Source organism: Mustela lutreola, chromosome 4 (genome assembly GCF_030435805.1).
Source record: "Mustela lutreola isolate mMusLut2 chromosome 4, mMusLut2.pri, whole genome shotgun sequence".
In the NCBI taxonomy this organism is placed as follows: domain Eukaryota; kingdom Metazoa; phylum Chordata; class Mammalia; order Carnivora; family Mustelidae; genus Mustela; species Mustela lutreola.
In genome coordinates this window covers 8,882,625-8,901,362 of record NC_081293.1, presented here as the reverse complement: position 1 = coordinate 8,901,362, position 18,738 = coordinate 8,882,625, and the positions used below count along the sequence as shown (strand labels likewise).

The 18,738-nt window shown below is 51.1% G+C and overlaps 1 protein-coding gene across 14 annotated transcripts in view; it reads left to right on the top strand.

Annotated features, from left to right (window-relative positions):
* Nucleotides 1-18,738, top strand: part of DMBT1 (deleted in malignant brain tumors 1) — a 65,393-nt gene that overhangs the window by 22,276 nt on the left and 24,379 nt on the right. For 7 of the 14 annotated variants that reach the window (XM_059172947.1, XM_059172938.1, XM_059172946.1 and 4 more), the window contains 24 exons: nucleotides 20-64; nucleotides 808-1,131; nucleotides 1,561-1,587; nucleotides 2,188-2,220; nucleotides 3,187-3,219; nucleotides 4,051-4,095; nucleotides 4,854-5,177; nucleotides 5,614-5,640; nucleotides 6,241-6,273; nucleotides 7,243-7,275; nucleotides 8,106-8,150; nucleotides 8,909-9,232; nucleotides 9,668-9,694; nucleotides 10,295-10,327; nucleotides 11,297-11,329; nucleotides 12,160-12,204; nucleotides 12,963-13,286; nucleotides 13,725-13,751; nucleotides 14,352-14,384; nucleotides 15,354-15,386; nucleotides 16,217-16,261; nucleotides 17,020-17,343; nucleotides 17,781-17,807; nucleotides 18,408-18,440. In XM_059172947.1, coding sequence (XP_059028930.1) covers nucleotides 20-64; nucleotides 808-1,131; nucleotides 1,561-1,587; nucleotides 2,188-2,220; nucleotides 3,187-3,219; nucleotides 4,051-4,095; nucleotides 4,854-5,177; nucleotides 5,614-5,640; nucleotides 6,241-6,273; nucleotides 7,243-7,275; nucleotides 8,106-8,150; nucleotides 8,909-9,232; nucleotides 9,668-9,694; nucleotides 10,295-10,327; nucleotides 11,297-11,329; nucleotides 12,160-12,204; nucleotides 12,963-13,286; nucleotides 13,725-13,751; nucleotides 14,352-14,384; nucleotides 15,354-15,386; nucleotides 16,217-16,261; nucleotides 17,020-17,343; nucleotides 17,781-17,807; nucleotides 18,408-18,440 — 2,277 coding nt within the window. The remainder of the gene's footprint in view (nucleotides 1-19; nucleotides 65-807; nucleotides 1,132-1,560; nucleotides 1,588-2,187; nucleotides 2,221-3,186; nucleotides 3,220-4,050; nucleotides 4,096-4,853; nucleotides 5,178-5,613; nucleotides 5,641-6,240; nucleotides 6,274-7,242; nucleotides 7,276-8,105; nucleotides 8,151-8,908; nucleotides 9,233-9,667; nucleotides 9,695-10,294; nucleotides 10,328-11,296; nucleotides 11,330-12,159; nucleotides 12,205-12,962; nucleotides 13,287-13,724; nucleotides 13,752-14,351; nucleotides 14,385-15,353; nucleotides 15,387-16,216; nucleotides 16,262-17,019; nucleotides 17,344-17,780; nucleotides 17,808-18,407; nucleotides 18,441-18,738) is intronic. The other 7 variants (XM_059172952.1, XM_059172950.1, XM_059172949.1 and 4 more) reach the window with 5 other exon arrangements.

Below are 18,738 nucleotides of genomic sequence, written 5' to 3'. Positions count from 1 at the left end.
CTGTTTTTGCCCTATACAGACACCACCGGGTTCACCACCACTGCAGCTTCAACCACAGATTTCGGTAAATATTTCATTGACCCTCCCAGGATCATTTTCAGCTTCTAGATAAAGCTTGGGTTTGGAAGTGACAGGAGGCATCTCCTGGTGTGTCCTTCCATAACCTCCTTCTTTTGTGTGTGTGTGTGCGTGTGTGTGCGTGTGTGTCACTGGGGGATAGAGAGAGGTCTCTGAAGATCAGATCCCGGGTCTCATCTTACAGGGTGGCCCACTGATTCCATGGGGATCCTGGGCTCATGTTCAGCAAAGGTCCTCCCCCAGGGGCTCCGTGGAAGCACTGGAGGCCTCTCTAGGACTGCTGGAACTATGCTGGTCTTGTGGCTCCCAGGCCATGGGGTCGAGCCCTGAGAAAAGGAGAGCCATGTTCTGGGATGGTGCCTCTCTTCCCAAGGGGCAACCCTTCCTGGATGTTGGCAGAACCAAGTCTGAATGATACGGGAGACTAGATGTTGTCCTCTGAGGCACGGGTCCCGTCATGCCCCAGTGGCTGGAGAGCTCCATGCCGGGTGTGCCCAGGGCGCATTAGGCTTGTCCACCCCCTCACTTCCATCCAGGTCCTGGGTTGCTTCTTTCAGTGGAGCATCCTCAACCTTGAGCTGACTGGGACGTCTCTGCTCTTCCCTGTGCTGACAATTGACCTTTGTGCCCAGGGGATTAGTTCTGGATCAAGCCTTGGGTCTTACAAATGTTCTAAGCTTATGAGCTTGAGAGAGACATGAAGGGAGATTTCTGTTCTGGATCCCTCAGGGACTGATTCAGGCTTGGCCCTGAGGCTGGTGAACGGAGGTGACCGTTGTCAGGGCCGCGTGGAGGTCCTGTACCGTGGCTCTTGGGGCACCGTGTGTGACGACAGCTGGGACACCAATGACGCCAACGTGGTGTGCAGGCAGCTGGGCTGCGGTTGGGCCAGGTGGGCCCCCGGAAGTGCCCGGTTTGGTCAAGGCTCAGGGCCGATTGTGCTGGACGACGTGCGCTGCTCCGGGCACGAGTCCTACCTGTGGGGATGCCCTCACAATGGCTGGAACTCGCACAACTGTGGCCATGGAGAAGATGCTGGTGTTGTCTGCTCAGGTGGGTCCTCAAGATTCTGAGCCTCTCCTTTGGCTTGTAAATTCCTTAGAAGAGCTATTTTCTCTCACGGTCGCTTCATCTTCCTGAGTTTGCTGAAGGGTGGCCATTTTCCCTCTTATTGAGAGGAACGTGCATCACCAATCTCCAACCATACTGATGTGGTTGTGTTTCACGGGAGGACACAGCATCTTTTTGAGCCCGTCGAACAGACGTGTGTTAGTGGGCATAAAAGTTGTGAGAACAAATTCCTGTAGTACTTTTTTGTTTTTTTGGTGGTATCCACTGTTCGGCTACCACAGGACACCTCTCTGAAATTCTTCTTAGCAACAAGGGGTCAGGCATTCAGCATTTCTGGTTCTCTGGACCCCGTAAGGCTTCTTTTTGCACAGTCTTCCCAGAAACTGACAACGTGTCCTCTTTTTTTTGTAGGAGTACAAAGCACTGCTACTATCCCAGGTGAGTAGCTGTATCCCAGCCGAGCATGTGTCCTCTCTGGAATTTAACTCTCATGTTTCCAGAAACTAAAGAAGAGGTCTGGCCCTCCTCTTGGAGGACTCTAGTATTTGTTACAGTGACCAGCTGCGTCCCCAGGGCTTAGGCTCCAACTTAGCCTAGCCTCAGGGCCCACCGAGATCCCCTGCCACTGTCCGCTGCCAGGTTTGCCAGGAGGAGCTGCAGCGGAAGGATTTTTGGTCTCCTCTGCTCATTTAAGAGCAGAGCAACTGCTCGAGTCAGAAATGTGATCATTTGAGAGATAAGACAAGGAAAACGCCAACCACGGCTTGTGTGTTCCAGAATCCTATCCCGTTGGGAGAGTAATCCCCAAGGTTTCCTTTGCCCCCCAGTGACAACATTCAGTGCCAAGTGTGTTGCGCAGGGTAGCTCCACACTCTCGCCCGTCTGGGCCATTCGCAGTGCACACTGGAATGGTCCAGGTTCTGAGAAGTGCGGCCGTCAGGGAGAGATTTGTGTAGAGTTAGGTTTCCTTACAAACTAATGACCATGGAATGAAAACTTTCCCAATAAAATCCTAAAATCACTTCACTTTCCTTCCAGATTGGTGGCATTCATCACCTGCAACCAATACTGGTAAGTCTCATGTTTGTCCACCTGAGGGCTTGGGCTGTGGAAGCAGCCGGTGTCTGTCAATGCACATACCAGGTCAGCCTGTCAGTACAATCTCCCTGCTGTATACGGCTCCCAGGCTGCCCACACACAGCCAGTCGCTTACCTTCCAGACACTCAGCCTTTTTATCCCGCTGCCGGGTGGATGACTTTCGTTTTAATGAGGAGACCTACTTCCCCTTCCTCTAAGCAAGTGAAATAAGTTGTTCTTCAAAGAAGAAACTTAAATGATGCATTTCCTGGGGTACCTCAGGAGCTTTGTGAGAAGGAAGGGAGACAATGAATGGATATTATCACCAATAATCGATCCTTTCCAAGTACAGTTTACCTCGTGGCTGTAGCTCGATTGCTTTCCCTCGCTCTTAAGAAATGATATGGCCACTTGTTTCTGTCATTGGATATATTCTCCGCAGCCGTTTAAATGCCTGCCTTGTATTTTGTTACACAGCTGTGAGCATGAAATAGTGAACTAGTCCTGAATTACTGGACACTTGCTCTGTTCACATCTCCTGATTCTTAGGAATGATCCTCTGATGCAGAATAGTTTTTGAGTCTCTGCATCCCTCCCCAATTTTTCACAGAGGAAAGCAATAAGTTTAGTGGACTAAAGTTAACATAGTGCCTGGTACATAGAATGTGCTCACTAAATGCTAACTCTTCTGATGTTAAGTATTCTATGGTCTTTGCTATATACGTGGTCCGGTGGCCATCAAGGCAGTTGTAACATTTCAGAATGTTGGCAGAGACACTGATCTCCTCCCTCATCTCCCAGAGGACTGAGGGATTCAGTCCTGGCTCTGAGTCCCTGGCTCAGTGTGCCTTACAGCATGTAGAAACTGGATATCAGGTGGTATAGCTGAGTTTCTTCAACCCTTGGTCCCGTTGGGGCACCTGTGTGCTGTGTGACTGACTCTTGTTTCTTTCTCTCAGCCACTTGGCCTCAGTTCACAACTCGCCAGCCAGGTGAGTCCGCGGCTACAATCCTCAGGCTATTATGTCCCTCTCACCCTGCTGTCGCACTGACACAACCACTGCTCTTTGGAGAACCTGTGGACACTTTACTGGTCCCCACTGTCACTGAGATCCTGGCAATGCTTAACTAGATGTGGGATTCACAGGAGTCTTAACTGGAGGTCCCATTCTTAAGAGTGTCACCTTCCCATGAGTCCATGAAGTTCCATGCAGTATGGGGAAACTGTCCCAATAAATGGCTTCCTGCGGTTTCAGAGAACTGGCCCGTGCGCCATGAATCTCAGCTCTCGTGTAATCCGGGCAGATAGGTTGAGTGGGAGAATGGACACTGAGGACTGGCGCCCTCCTACCAAAGAGCCAGCAGGGCAGGCTGGATCCTGTCCCCGGGTCAGGGACAGCACCCGATCCTTTGATGCAGATGTGCTTCTAACAAGGCAGTTGCAAGGGATGGGAGTGTCCCAGGTGATGAGGAGTTCTGTATCCTGAGAGAGCTATTTGGCTACATAGGGACCCTCAACACCCCTGACACTTTCCGTCAAGCTTTTGCTATGCCAAAGTCCTCAGATCTACATGAGTCAAGAGAGAAGCGTGGCAAATGTTTTCTATGGGACATAAGAACAAGCCAGGCTTAGAGATGTGGAGGCACCTGGTTGGCTTCCCTAGCGCCTTTGTCCCGGAAAAGCTAGTAGAGCAGGAGACTAGAGCAGGGGGAGTGAGGCAGGATACAGATGGACAACGTTCACCATGCCTGCCATATGCAATTTTCACAAAATGCTTTCCATGATGTCTAACTCTGATCTTTACTGTTGTTGCCCTATACAGACACCACCTGGTTCGACACCACCACAGCTTCAACCACAGATTTCGGTAAGTATTTCGTCCACACTCCCAGGATCATTTTCAGCTTCTAGATAAAGCTTGGGTTTGGAAGTGACAGGAGGCATCTCATGGTGTGTCCTTCCACAACCTCCTTCCTGTGTGTGTGTGCGCACGCGTGTGTGTCACTGGGGGTTAGAGAGAGAAGTCTCTGAAGATCAGATGCCGGGTCTCATCTTACAGGGTGGCCCACTGTTTCCATGGGATTCCTGGGCTCATGTTCAGCAAAGGTCCTCCCCCAGGGCCTCCGTGGAAGCCCTGGAGGCCACTCTAGGACTGCTGGAACTATGCTGGTTTTCTGGCTCCCAGGCCATGGGGTCGATCCCTGAGAAGATGAGGGCCATGTGCTGGGCTGGTACCTCTCTTCCCAAGGGACATCCCTTCCTGGGATGTTGGCAGAACCAAGTCAGAATGCTACGGAAGACTAGAAGTTGTCTACTGAGGCACGGATCCCGTCATGCCCCAGTGGCTGGAGAGGTCCATGCTGGGTGTGCCCAGGGCGCATTACGCTTGTCCACCCCCTCACTGCCATCCAGGTCATGGGTTGCTTCTTTCAGTGGAGCATCCTCAGCCTTGAGCTGACTGGGACGTCTCTGCTCTTCCCTGTGCTGAGGATTGACCTTTGGCATGTTGAAGGTCATTCCGTGCCCATGGGATTAGTTCGGGATCAAGCCTTGGGTCTTACAAATGTTCTAAGCTTATGAGCTTGAGAGAGACATGAAGGGAGATTTCTGTTCTGGATCCCTCAGGGACTGATTCAGGCTTGGCCCTGAGGCTGGTGAACGGAGGTGACCGTTGTCAGGGCCGCGTGGAGGTCCTGTACCGAGGCTCTTGGGGCACCGTGTGTGACGACAGCTGGGACACCAATGACGCCAACGTGGTGTGCAGGCAGCTGGGCTGCGGCTGGGCCAGGTCGGCCCCCGGAAGTGCCCGGTTTGGTCAAGGCTCAGGGCCGATTGTGCTGGACGACGTGCGCTGCTCCGGGCACGAGTCCTACCTGTGGAGCTGCCCTCACAACGGCTGGAACTCGCACAACTGTGGCCATGGAGAAGATGCTGGTGTTGTCTGCTCAGGTGGGTCCTCAAGATTTTGAACCTCTACCTCTGCTTGTTAATTCTCTAGAAGAGCTATTTTCTCTCATGTTCGCCTCATCTTCCTGATTTTGTCAAAGGGCGGCCATTTTCCCTCTTATTGAGAGGAACGTGCATCACCAATCTCCGACCATACTGATGTGGTTGTGTTTCACGGGAGGACACAGCATCTTTTTGAGCCCGTCGAACAGACGTGTGTTAGTGCGCATAAAAGTTGTGAGAACAAATTCCTGCAGTACTTTTTTTTTTTTTTTTTTTTTTGGTGGTATCCACTGTTCGGCTACCACAGGACCCCTCTCTGAAATTCTTCTTAGCAACAAGGGGTCAGGCACTCAGCATTTCTGGTTCTCTGGACCCCGTAAGGCTTCTTCCTGCACAGTCTTCCCAGAAACTGACAACGTGTCCTCTTTTTTTGTAGGAGTACAAAGCACTGCTACTATCCCAGGTGAGTAGCTGTATCCGAGCCCAGAATGTGTCCTCTCTGGAATTTAACTCTCATGTTTCCAGAAACTAAAGAAGAGGTCTGGCCCTTCTCTTGGAGGACTCTAGTATTTGTTACAGTGACCAGCTGTGTCCCCAGGGCTTTGGCTCCAACTTAGCCTAGCCTCAGGGCCCACCGAGATCCCCTGCCACTGTCCGCTGCCAGGTTTGCCAGGAGGAGCTGCAGCGGAAGGATTTTTGGTCTCCTCTGCTCATTTCAGAGCAGAGCAACTGCTCGTGTCAGAAATGTGATCATTTGACAGATAAGACAAGGAATACGCCAACCACGGCTTGTGTGTTCCAGAATCCTATCCCGTTGGGAGAGTAATCCCCAAGGTTTCTTTTGCCCCCCAGTGACAACATTCAGTGCCAAGTGTGTTGCGCAGGGTAGCTCCACACTCTCGCCCGTCTGGGCCATTCGCAGTGCACACTGGAATGGTCCAGGTTCTGAGAAGTGCGGCCGTCAGGGAGAGATTTGTGTAGAGTTACGTTTCCTTACAAACTAATGACCGTGGAATGAAAACTTTCCCAATAAAATCCTAAAATCACTTCACCTTCCTTCCAGATTGGTGGCATTCATCACCTGCAACCAATACTGGTAAGTCTCATGTTTGTACACCTGAGGGCTTGGGTTGTGGAAGCAGCCCGTGTCTGTCAATGCACATCCCAGGTCAGCCTGTCAGTACAATCTCCCTGCTGTATACGGCTCCCAGGCTGCCCACACACAGCCAGTCGCTTACCTTCCAGACACTCAGCCTTTTTATCCCGCTGCCGGGTGGATGACTTTCGTTTTAATGAGGAGACCTACTTCCCCTTCCTCTAAGCAAGTGAAATAAGTTGTTCTTCAAAGAAGAAACTTAAATGATGCATTTCTTGGGGGTACCTCAGAAGCTTTGAGAGAAGGAAGGGAGACAATGAATGGATATTTTCACCAATAATCGATCCTTTCCAAGTAAAGTTTACCTCATGGCTGTTGCTCGATAGCTTTCCCTCGCTCTTAAGAAATGACATGGCCACTTGATTCTGTCATTGGATATATTCTCCGCAGCCGTTTAAATGCCTGCCTTGTATTTCGTTACACAGCTGTGAGCATGAAATAGTGAACTAGTCCTGAATGGCAGGACACTTGCGCTGTTCACATCTCCTGATTCTTAGGAATGATCCTCTGATGCAGAATAGTTTTTGAGTCTCTGCATCCCTCCCCAATTTTTCCCAGAGGAAAGCAATAAGTTTACTGGACTAAAGTTAACATAGTGCCTGGTACATAGAATGTGCTCACTAAATGCTAACTCTTCTGATGTTAAGTATTCTATGGTCTTTGCTATATACGTGGTCCGGTGGCCATCAAGGCAGTTGTAACATTTCAGAATGTTGGCAGAGACACTGATCTCCTCCCTCATCTCCCAGAGGACTGAGGGATTCAGTCCTGGCTCTGAGTCCCTGGCTCAGTGTGCCTTACGGCATGTAGAAACTGGATATCTCAGGTGGTATAGCTGAGTTTCTTCAACCCTTGGTCCCGTTGGGGCACCTGTGTGCTGTGTGACTGACTCTTGTTTCTTTCTCTCAGCCACTTGGCCTCAGTTCACAACTCGCCAGCCAGGTGAGTCCGCGGCACAATCCTCAGGCTATTATGTCCCTCTCACCCTGCTGTCGCGCTGACACAACCACTGCTCTTTGGAGAACCTGTGGACACTTTACTGGTCCCCACTGTCACTGAGATCCTGGCAATCCTTAACTAGATGTGGGATTCTCAGGAGTCTTAACTGGAGGTCGCATTCTTAAGGGTGTCACCTTCCCATGAGTCCATGAAGTTCCATGCAGTATGGGGAAACTGTCCCAATAAATGGCTTCCTGCGGTTTCAGAGAACTGGCCCGTGCGCCATGAATCTCAGCTCTCGTGTAATCCGGGCAGATAGGTTGAGTGGGAGAATGGACACTGAGGACTGGCGCCCTCCTACCAAAGAGCCAGCAGGGCAGGCTGGATCCTGTCCCCGGGTCAGGGACAGCACCCGATCCTTTGATGCAGATGTGCTTCTAACAAGGCAGTTGCAAGGGATGGGAGTGTCCCAGGTGATGAGGAGTTCTATATCCTGAGAGAGCTATTTGGCTACATAGGAACCCTCAACACCCCTGACACTTTCCGTCAAGCTTTTGCTATGCCAAAGTCCTCAGATCTACATGAGTCAAGAGAGAAGCGTGGCAAATGTTTTCTATGGGACATAAGAACAAGCCAGGCTTAGAGATGTGGAGGCACCTGGTTGGCTTCCCTAGCGCCTTTGTCCCGGAAAAGCTAGTAGAGCAGGAGACTAGAGCAGGGGGAGTGAGGCAGGATACAGATGGACAACGTTCACCATGCCTGCCATATGCAATTTTCACAAAATGCTTTCCATGATGTCTAACTCTGATCTTTACTGTTGTTGCCCTATACAGACACCACCTGGTTCGACACCACCACAGCTTCAACCACAGATTTCGGTAAGTATTTCGTCCACACTCCCAGGATCATTTTCAGCTTCTAGATAAAGCTTGGGTTTGGAAGTGACAGGAGGCATCTCATGGTGTGTCCTTCCACAACCTCCTTCCTGTGTGTGTGTGCGCACGCGTGTGTGTCACTGGGGGTTAGAGAGAGAAGTCTCTGAAGATCAGATGCCGGGTCTCATCTTACAGGGTGGCCCACTGTTTCCATGGGATTCCTGGGCTCATGTTCAGCAAAGGTCCTCCCCCAGGGCCTCCGTGGAAGCCCTGGAGGCCACTCTAGGACTGCTGGAACTATGCTGGTTTTCTGGCTCCCAGGCCATGGGGTCGATCCCTGAGAAGATGAGGGCCATGTGCTGGGCTGGTACCTCTCTTCCCAAGGGACATCCCTTCCTGGGATGTTGGCAGAACCAAGTCAGAATGCTACGGAAGACTAGAAGTTGTCTACTGAGGCACGGATCCCGTCATGCCCCAGTGGCTGGAGAGGTCCATGCTGGGTGTGCCCAGGGCGCATTACGCTTGTCCACCCCCTCACTGCCATCCAGGTCATGGGTTGCTTCTTTCAGTGGAGCATCCTCAGCCTTGAGCTGACTGGGACGTCTCTGCTCTTCCCTGTGCTGAGGATTGACCTTTGGCATGTTGAAGGTCATTCCGTGCCCATGGGATTAGTTCGGGATCAAGCCTTGGGTCTTACAAATGTTCTAAGCTTATGAGCTTGAGAGAGACATGAAGGGAGATTTCTGTTCTGGATCCCTCAGGGACTGATTCAGGCTTGGCCCTGAGGCTGGTGAACGGAGGTGACCGTTGTCAGGGCCGCGTGGAGGTCCTGTACCGAGGCTCTTGGGGCACCGTGTGTGACGACAGCTGGGACACCAATGACGCCAACGTGGTGTGCAGGCAGCTGGGCTGCGGCTGGGCCAGGTCGGCCCCCGGAAGTGCCCGGTTTGGTCAAGGCTCAGGGCCGATTGTGCTGGACGACGTGCGCTGCTCCGGGCACGAGTCCTACCTGTGGAGCTGCCCTCACAACGGCTGGAACTCGCACAACTGTGGCCATGGAGAAGATGCTGGTGTTGTCTGCTCAGGTGGGTCCTCAAGATTTTGAACCTCTACCTCTGCTTGTTAATTCTCTAGAAGAGCTATTTTCTCTCATGTTCGCCTCATCTTCCTGATTTTGTCAAAGGGCGGCCATTTTCCCTCTTATTGAGAGGAACGTGCATCACCAATCTCCGACCATACTGATGTGGTTGTGTTTCACGGGAGGACACAGCATCTTTTTGAGCCCGTCGAACAGACGTGTGTTAGTGCGCATAAAAGTTGTGAGAACAAATTCCTGCAGTACTTTTTTTTTTTTTTTTTTTTTGGTGGTATCCACTGTTCGGCTACCACAGGACCCCTCTCTGAAATTCTTCTTAGCAACAAGGGGTCAGGCACTCAGCATTTCTGGTTCTCTGGACCCCGTAAGGCTTCTTCCTGCACAGTCTTCCCAGAAACTGACAACGTGTCCTCTTTTTTTGTAGGAGTACAAAGCACTGCTACTATCCCAGGTGAGTAGCTGTATCCGAGCCCAGAATGTGTCCTCTCTGGAATTTAACTCTCATGTTTCCAGAAACTAAAGAAGAGGTCTGGCCCTTCTCTTGGAGGACTCTAGTATTTGTTACAGTGACCAGCTGTGTCCCCAGGGCTTTGGCTCCAACTTAGCCTAGCCTCAGGGCCCACCGAGATCCCCTGCCACTGTCCGCTGCCAGGTTTGCCAGGAGGAGCTGCAGCGGAAGGATTTTTGGTCTCCTCTGCTCATTTCAGAGCAGAGCAACTGCTCGTGTCAGAAATGTGATCATTTGACAGATAAGACAAGGAATACGCCAACCACGGCTTGTGTGTTCCAGAATCCTATCCCGTTGGGAGAGTAATCCCCAAGGTTTCTTTTGCCCCCCAGTGACAACATTCAGTGCCAAGTGTGTTGCGCAGGGTAGCTCCACACTCTCGCCCGTCTGGGCCATTCGCAGTGCACACTGGAATGGTCCAGGTTCTGAGAAGTGCGGCCGTCAGGGAGAGATTTGTGTAGAGTTACGTTTCCTTACAAACTAATGACCGTGGAATGAAAACTTTCCCAATAAAATCCTAAAATCACTTCACCTTCCTTCCAGATTGGTGGCATTCATCACCTGCAACCAATACTGGTAAGTCTCATGTTTGTACACCTGAGGGCTTGGGTTGTGGAAGCAGCCCGTGTCTGTCAATGCACATCCCAGGTCAGCCTGTCAGTACAATCTCCCTGCTGTATACGGCTCCCAGGCTGCCCACACACAGCCAGTCGCTTACCTTCCAGACACTCAGCCTTTTTATCCCGCTGCCGGGTGGATGACTTTCGTTTTAATGAGGAGACCTACTTCCCCTTCCTCTAAGCAAGTGAAATAAGTTGTTCTTCAAAGAAGAAACTTAAATGATGCATTTCTTGGGGGTACCTCAGAAGCTTTGAGAGAAGGAAGGGAGACAATGAATGGATATTTTCACCAATAATCGATCCTTTCCAAGTAAAGTTTACCTCATGGCTGTTGCTCGATAGCTTTCCCTCGCTCTTAAGAAATGACATGGCCACTTGATTCTGTCATTGGATATATTCTCCGCAGCCGTTTAAATGCCTGCCTTGTATTTCGTTACACAGCTGTGAGCATGAAATAGTGAACTAGTCCTGAATGGCAGGACACTTGCGCTGTTCACATCTCCTGATTCTTAGGAATGATCCTCTGATGCAGAATAGTTTTTGAGTCTCTGCATCCCTCCCCAATTTTTCCCAGAGGAAAGCAATAAGTTTACTGGACTAAAGTTAACATAGTGCCTGGTACATAGAATGTGCTCACTAAATGCTAACTCTTCTGATGTTAAGTATTCTATGGTCTTTGCTATATACGTGGTCCGGTGGCCATCAAGGCAGTTGTAACATTTCAGAATGTTGGCAGAGACACTGATCTCCTCCCTCATCTCCCAGAGGACTGAGGGATTCAGTCCTGGCTCTGAGTCCCTGGCTCAGTGTGCCTTACGGCATGTAGAAACTGGATATCTCAGGTGGTATAGCTGAGTTTCTTCAACCCTTGGTCCCGTTGGGGCACCTGTGTGCTGTGTGACTGACTCTTGTTTCTTTCTCTCAGCCACTTGGCCTCAGTTCACAACTCGCCAGCCAGGTGAGTCCGCGGCACAATCCTCAGGCTATTATGTCCCTCTCACCCTGCTGTCGCGCTGACACAACCACTGCTCTTTGGAGAACCTGTGGACACTTTACTGGTCCCCACTGTCACTGAGATCCTGGCAATCCTTAACTAGATGTGGGATTCTCAGGAGTCTTAACTGGAGGTCGCATTCTTAAGGGTGTCACCTTCCCATGAGTCCATGAAGTTCCATGCAGTATGGGGAAACTGTCCCAATAAATGGCTTCCTGCGGTTTCAGAGAACTGGCCCGTGCGCCATGAATCTCAGCTCTCGTGTAATCCGGGCAGATAGGTTGAGTGGGAGAATGGACACTGAGGACTGGCGCCCTCCTACCAAAGAGCCAGCAGGGCAGGCTGGATCCTGTCCCCGGGTCAGGGACAGCACCCGATCCTTTGATGCAGATGTGCTTCTAACAAGGCAGTTGCAAGGGATGGGAGTGTCCCAGGTGATGAGGAGTTCTATATCCTGAGAGAGCTATTTGGCTACATAGGAACCCTCAACACCCCTGACACTTTCCGTCAAGCTTTTGCTATGCCAAAGTCCTCAGATCTACATGAGTCAAGAGAGAAGCGTGGCAAATGTTTTCTATGGGACATAAGAACAAGCCAGGCTTAGAGATGTGGAGGCACCTGGTTGGCTTCCCTAGCGCCTTTGTCCCGGAAAAGCTAGTAGAGCAGGAGACTAGAGCAGGGGGAGTGAGGCAGGATACAGATGGACAACGTTCACCATGCCTGCCATATGCAATTTTCACAAAATGCTTTCCATGATGTCTAACTCTGATCTTTACTGTTGTTGCCCTATACAGACACCACCTGGTTCGACACCACCACAGCTTCAACCACAGATTTCGGTAAGTATTTCGTCCACACTCCCAGGATCATTTTCAGCTTCTAGATAAAGCTTGGGTTTGGAAGTGACAGGAGGCATCTCATGGTGTGTCCTTCCACAACCTCCTTCCTGTGTGTGTGTGCGCACGCGTGTGTGTCACTGGGGGTTAGAGAGAGAAGTCTCTGAAGATCAGATGCCGGGTCTCATCTTACAGGGTGGCCCACTGTTTCCATGGGATTCCTGGGCTCATGTTCAGCAAAGGTCCTCCCCCAGGGCCTCCGTGGAAGCCCTGGAGGCCACTCTAGGACTGCTGGAACTATGCTGGTTTTCTGGCTCCCAGGCCATGGGGTCGATCCCTGAGAAGATGAGGGCCATGTGCTGGGCTGGTACCTCTCTTCCCAAGGGACATCCCTTCCTGGGATGTTGGCAGAACCAAGTCAGAATGCTACGGAAGACTAGAAGTTGTCTACTGAGGCACGGATCCCGTCATGCCCCAGTGGCTGGAGAGGTCCATGCTGGGTGTGCCCAGGGCGCATTACGCTTGTCCACCCCCTCACTGCCATCCAGGTCATGGGTTGCTTCTTTCAGTGGAGCATCCTCAGCCTTGAGCTGACTGGGACGTCTCTGCTCTTCCCTGTGCTGAGGATTGACCTTTGGCATGTTGAAGGTCATTCCGTGCCCATGGGATTAGTTCGGGATCAAGCCTTGGGTCTTACAAATGTTCTAAGCTTATGAGCTTGAGAGAGACATGAAGGGAGATTTCTGTTCTGGATCCCTCAGGGACTGATTCAGGCTTGGCCCTGAGGCTGGTGAACGGAGGTGACCGTTGTCAGGGCCGCGTGGAGGTCCTGTACCGAGGCTCTTGGGGCACCGTGTGTGACGACAGCTGGGACACCAATGACGCCAACGTGGTGTGCAGGCAGCTGGGCTGCGGCTGGGCCAGGTCGGCCCCCGGAAGTGCCCGGTTTGGTCAAGGCTCAGGGCCGATTGTGCTGGACGACGTGCGCTGCTCCGGGCACGAGTCCTACCTGTGGAGCTGCCCTCACAACGGCTGGAACTCGCACAACTGTGGCCATGGAGAAGATGCTGGTGTTGTCTGCTCAGGTGGGTCCTCAAGATTTTGAACCTCTACCTCTGCTTGTTAATTCTCTAGAAGAGCTATTTTCTCTCATGTTCGCCTCATCTTCCTGATTTTGTCAAAGGGCGGCCATTTTCCCTCTTATTGAGAGGAACGTGCATCACCAATCTCCGACCATACTGATGTGGTTGTGTTTCACGGGAGGACACAGCATCTTTTTGAGCCCGTCGAACAGACGTGTGTTAGTGCGCATAAAAGTTGTGAGAACAAATTCCTGCAGTACTTTTTTTTTTTTTTTTTTTTTTTTGGTGGTATCCACTGTTCGGCTACCACAGGACCCCTCTCTGAAATTCTTCTTAGCAACAAGGGGTCAGGCACTCAGCATTTCTGGTTCTCTGGACCCCGTAAGGCTTCTTCCTGCACAGTCTTCCCAGAAACTGACAACGTGTCCTCTTTTTTTGTAGGAGTACAAAGCACTGCTACTATCCCAGGTGAGTAGCTGTATCCGAGCCCAGAATGTGTCCTCTCTGGAATTTAACTCTCATGTTTCCAGAAACTAAAGAAGAGGTCTGGCCCTTCTCTTGGAGGACTCTAGTATTTGTTACAGTGACCAGCTGTGTCCCCAGGGCTTTGGCTCCAACTTAGCCTAGCCTCAGGGCCCACCGAGATCCCCTGCCACTGTCCGCTGCCAGGTTTGCCAGGAGGAGCTGCAGCGGAAGGATTTTTGGTCTCCTCTGCTCATTTCAGAGCAGAGCAACTGCTCGTGTCAGAAATGTGATCATTTGACAGATAAGACAAGGAATACGCCAACCACGGCTTGTGTGTTCCAGAATCCTATCCCGTTGGGAGAGTAATCCCCAAGGTTTCTTTTGCCCCCCAGTGACAACATTCAGTGCCAAGTGTGTTGCGCAGGGTAGCTCCACACTCTCGCCCGTCTGGGCCATTCGCAGTGCACACTGGAATGGTCCAGGTTCTGAGAAGTGCGGCCGTCAGGGAGAGATTTGTGTAGAGTTACGTTTCCTTACAAACTAATGACCGTGGAATGAAAACTTTCCCAATAAAATCCTAAAATCACTTCACCTTCCTTCCAGATTGGTGGCATTCATCACCTGCAACCAATACTGGTAAGTCTCATGTTTGTACACCTGAGGGCTTGGGTTGTGGAAGCAGCCCGTGTCTGTCAATGCACATCCCAGGTCAGCCTGTCAGTACAATCTCCCTGCTGTATACGGCTCCCAGGCTGCCCACACACAGCCAGTCGCTTACCTTCCAGACACTCAGCCTTTTTATCCCGCTGCCGGGTGGATGACTTTCGTTTTAATGAGGAGACCTACTTCCCCTTCCTCTAAGCAAGTGAAATAAGTTGTTCTTCAAAGAAGAAACTTAAATGATGCATTTCTTGGGGGTACCTCAGAAGCTTTGAGAGAAGGAAGGGAGACAATGAATGGATATTTTCACCAATAATCGATCCTTTCCAAGTAAAGTTTACCTCATGGCTGTTGCTCGATAGCTTTCCCTCGCTCTTAAGAAATGACATGGCCACTTGATTCTGTCATTGGATATATTCTCCGCAGCCGTTTAAATGCCTGCCTTGTATTTCGTTACACAGCTGTGAGCATGAAATAGTGAACTAGTCCTGAATGGCAGGACACTTGCGCTGTTCACATCTCCTGATTCTTAGGAATGATCCTCTGATGCAGAATAGTTTTTGAGTCTCTGCATCCCTCCCCAATTTTTCCCAGAGGAAAGCAATAAGTTTACTGGACTAAAGTTAACATAGTGCCTGGTACATAGAATGTGCTCACTAAATGCTAACTCTTCTGATGTTAAGTATTCTATGGTCTTTGCTATATACGTGGTCCGGTGGCCATCAAGGCAGTTGTAACATTTCAGAATGTTGGCAGAGACACTGATCTCCTCCCTCATCTCCCAGAGGACTGAGGGATTCAGTCCTGGCTCTGAGTCCCTGGCTCAGTGTGCCTTACGGCATGTAGAAACTGGATATCTCAGGTGGTATAGCTGAGTTTCTTCAACCCTTGGTCCCGTTGGGGCACCTGTGTGCTGTGTGACTGACTCTTGTTTCTTTCTCTCAGCCACTTGGCCTCAGTTCACAACTCGCCAGCCAGGTGAGTCCGCGGCACAATCCTCAGGCTATTATGTCCCTCTCACCCTGCTGTCGCGCTGACACAACCACTGCTCTTTGGAGAACCTGTGGACACTTTACTGGTCCCCACTGTCACTGAGATCCTGGCAATCCTTAACTAGATGTGGGATTCTCAGGAGTCTTAACTGGAGGTCGCATTCTTAAGGGTGTCACCTTCCCATGAGTCCATGAAGTTCCATGCAGTATGGGGAAACTGTCCCAATAAATGGCTTCCTGCGGTTTCAGAGAACTGGCCCGTGCGCCATGAATCTCAGCTCTCGTGTAATCCGGGCAGATAGGTTGAGTGGGAGAATGGACACTGAGGACTGGCGCCCTCCTACCAAAGAGCCAGCAGGGCAGGCTGGATCCTGTCCCCGGGTCAGGGACAGCACCCGATCCTTTGATGCAGATGTGCTTCTAACAAGGCAGTTGCAAGGGATGGGAGTGTCCCAGGTGATGAGGAGTTCTGTATCCTGAGAGAGCTATTTGGCTACATAGGGACCCTCAACACCCCTGACACTTTCCGTCAAGCTTTTGCTATGCCAAAGTCCTCAGATCTACATGAGTCAAGAGAGAAGCGTGGCAAATGTTTTCTATGGGACATAAGAACAAGCCAGGCTTAGAGATGTGGAGGCACCTGGTTGGCTTCCCTAGCGCCTTTGTCCCGGAAAAGCTAGTAGAGCAGGAGACTAGAGCAGGGGGAGTGAGGCAGGATACAGATGGACAACGTTCACCATGCCTGCCATATGCAATTTTCACAAAATGCTTTCCATGATGTCTAACTCTGATCTTTACTGTTGTTGCCCTATACAGACACCACCTGGTTCGACACCACCACAGCTTCAACCACAGATTTCGGTAAGTATTTCGTCCACACTCCCAGGATCATTTTCAGCTTCTAGATAAAGCTTGGGTTTGGAAGTGACAGGAGGCATCTCATGGTGTGTCCTTCCACAACCTCCTTCCTGTGTGTGTGTGCGCACGCGTGTGTGTCACTGGGGGTTAGAGAGAGAAGTCTCTGAAGATCAGATGCCGGGTCTCATCTTACAGGGTGGCCCACTGTTTCCATGGGATTCCTGGGCTCATGTTCAGCAAAGGTCCTCCCCCAGGGCCTCCGTGGAAGCCCTGGAGGCCACTCTAGGACTGCTGGAACTATGCTGGTTTTCTGGCTCCCAGGCCATGGGGTCGATCCCTGAGAAGATGAGGGCCATGTGCTGGGCTGGTACCTCTCTTCCCAAGGGACATCCCTTCCTGGGATGTTGGCAGAACCAAGTCAGAATGCTACGGAAGACTAGAAGTTGTCTACTGAGGCACGGATCCCGTCATGCCCCAGTGGCTGGAGAGGTCCATGCTGGGTGTGCCCAGGGCGCATTACGCTTGTCCACCCCCTCACTGCCATCCAGGTCATGGGTTGCTTCTTTCAGTGGAGCATCCTCAGCCTTGAGCTGACTGGGACGTCTCTGCTCTTCCCTGTGCTGAGGATTGACCTTTGGCATGTTGAAGGTCATTCCGTGCCCATGGGATTAGTTCGGGATCAAGCCTTGGGTCTTACAAATGTTCTAAGCTTATGAGCTTGAGAGAGACATGAAGGGAGATTTCTGTTCTGGATCCCTCAGGGACTGATTCAGGCTTGGCCCTGAGGCTGGTGAACGGAGGTGACCGTTGTCAGGGCCGCGTGGAGGTCCTGTACCGAGGCTCTTGGGGCACCGTGTGTGACGACAGCTGGGACACCAATGACGCCAACGTGGTGTGCAGGCAGCTGGGCTGCGGCTGGGCCAGGTCGGCCCCCGGAAGTGCCCGGTTTGGTCAAGGCTCAGGGCCGATTGTGCTGGACGACGTGCGCTGCTCCGGGCACGAGTCCTACCTGTGGAGCTGCCCTCACAACGGCTGGAACTCGCACAACTGTGGCCATGGAGAAGATGCTGGTGTTGTCTGCTCAGGTGGGTCCTCAAGATTTTGAACCTCTACCTCTGCTTGTTAATTCTCTAGAAGAGCTATTTTCTCTCATGTTCGCCTCATCTTCCTGATTTTGTCAAAGGGCGGCCATTTTCCCTCTTATTGAGAGGAACGTGCATCACCAATCTCCGACCATACTGATGTGGTTGTGTTTCACGGGAGGACACAGCATCTTTTTGAGCCCGTCGAACAGACGTGTGTTAGTGCGCATAAAAGTTGTGAGAACAAATTCCTGCAGTACTTTTTTTTTTTTTTTTTTTTTTTGGTGGTATCCACTGTTCGGCTACCACAGGACCCCTCTCTGAAATTCTTCTTAGCAACAAGGGGTCAGGCACTCAGCATTTCTGGTTCTCTGGACCCCGTAAGGCTTCTTCCTGCACAGTCTTCCCAGAAACTGACAACGTGTCCTCTTTTTTTGTAGGAGTACAAAGCACTGCTACTATCCCAGGTGAGTAGCTGTATCCGAGCCCAGAATGTGTCCTCTCTGGAATTTAACTCTCATGTTTCCAGAAACTAAAGAAGAGGTCTGGCCCTTCTCTTGGAGGACTCTAGTATTTGTTACAGTGACCAGCTGTGTCCCCAGGGCTTTGGCTCCAACTTAGCCTAGCCTCAGGGCCCACCGAGATCCCCTGCCACTGTCCGCTGCCAGGTTTGCCAGGAGGAGCTGCAGCGGAAGGATTTTTGGTCTCCTCTGCTCATTTCAGAGCAGAGCAACTGCTCGTGTCAGAAATGTGATCATTTGACAGATAAGACAAGGAATACGCCAACCACGGCTTGTGTGTTCCAGAATCCTATCCCGTTGGGAGAGTAATCCCCAAGGTTTCTTTTGCCCCCCAGTGACAACATTCAGTGCCAAGTGTGTTGCGCAGGGTAGCTCCACACTCTCGCCCGTCTGGGCCATTCGCAGTGCACACTGGAATGGTCCAGGTTCTGAGAAGTGCGGCCGTCAGGGAGAGATTTGTGTAGAGTTACGTTTCCTTACAAACTAATGACCGTGGAATGAAAACTTTCCCAATAAAATCCTAAAATCACTTCACCTTCCTTCCAGATTGGTGGCATTCATCACCTGCAACCAATACTGGTAAGTCTCATGTTTGTACACCTGAGGGCTTGGGTTGTGGAAGCAGCCCGTGTCTGTCAATGCACATCCCAGGTCAGCCTGTCAGTACAATCTCCCTGCTGTATACGGCTCCCAGGCTGCCCACACACAGCCAGTCGCTTACCTTCCAGACACTCAGCCTTTTTATCCCGCTGCCGGGTGGATGACTTTCGTTTTAATGAGGAGACCTACTTCCCCTTCCTCTAAGCAAGTGAAATAAGTTGTTCTTCAAAGAAGAAACTTAAATGATGCATTTCTTGGGGGTACCTCAGAAGCTTTG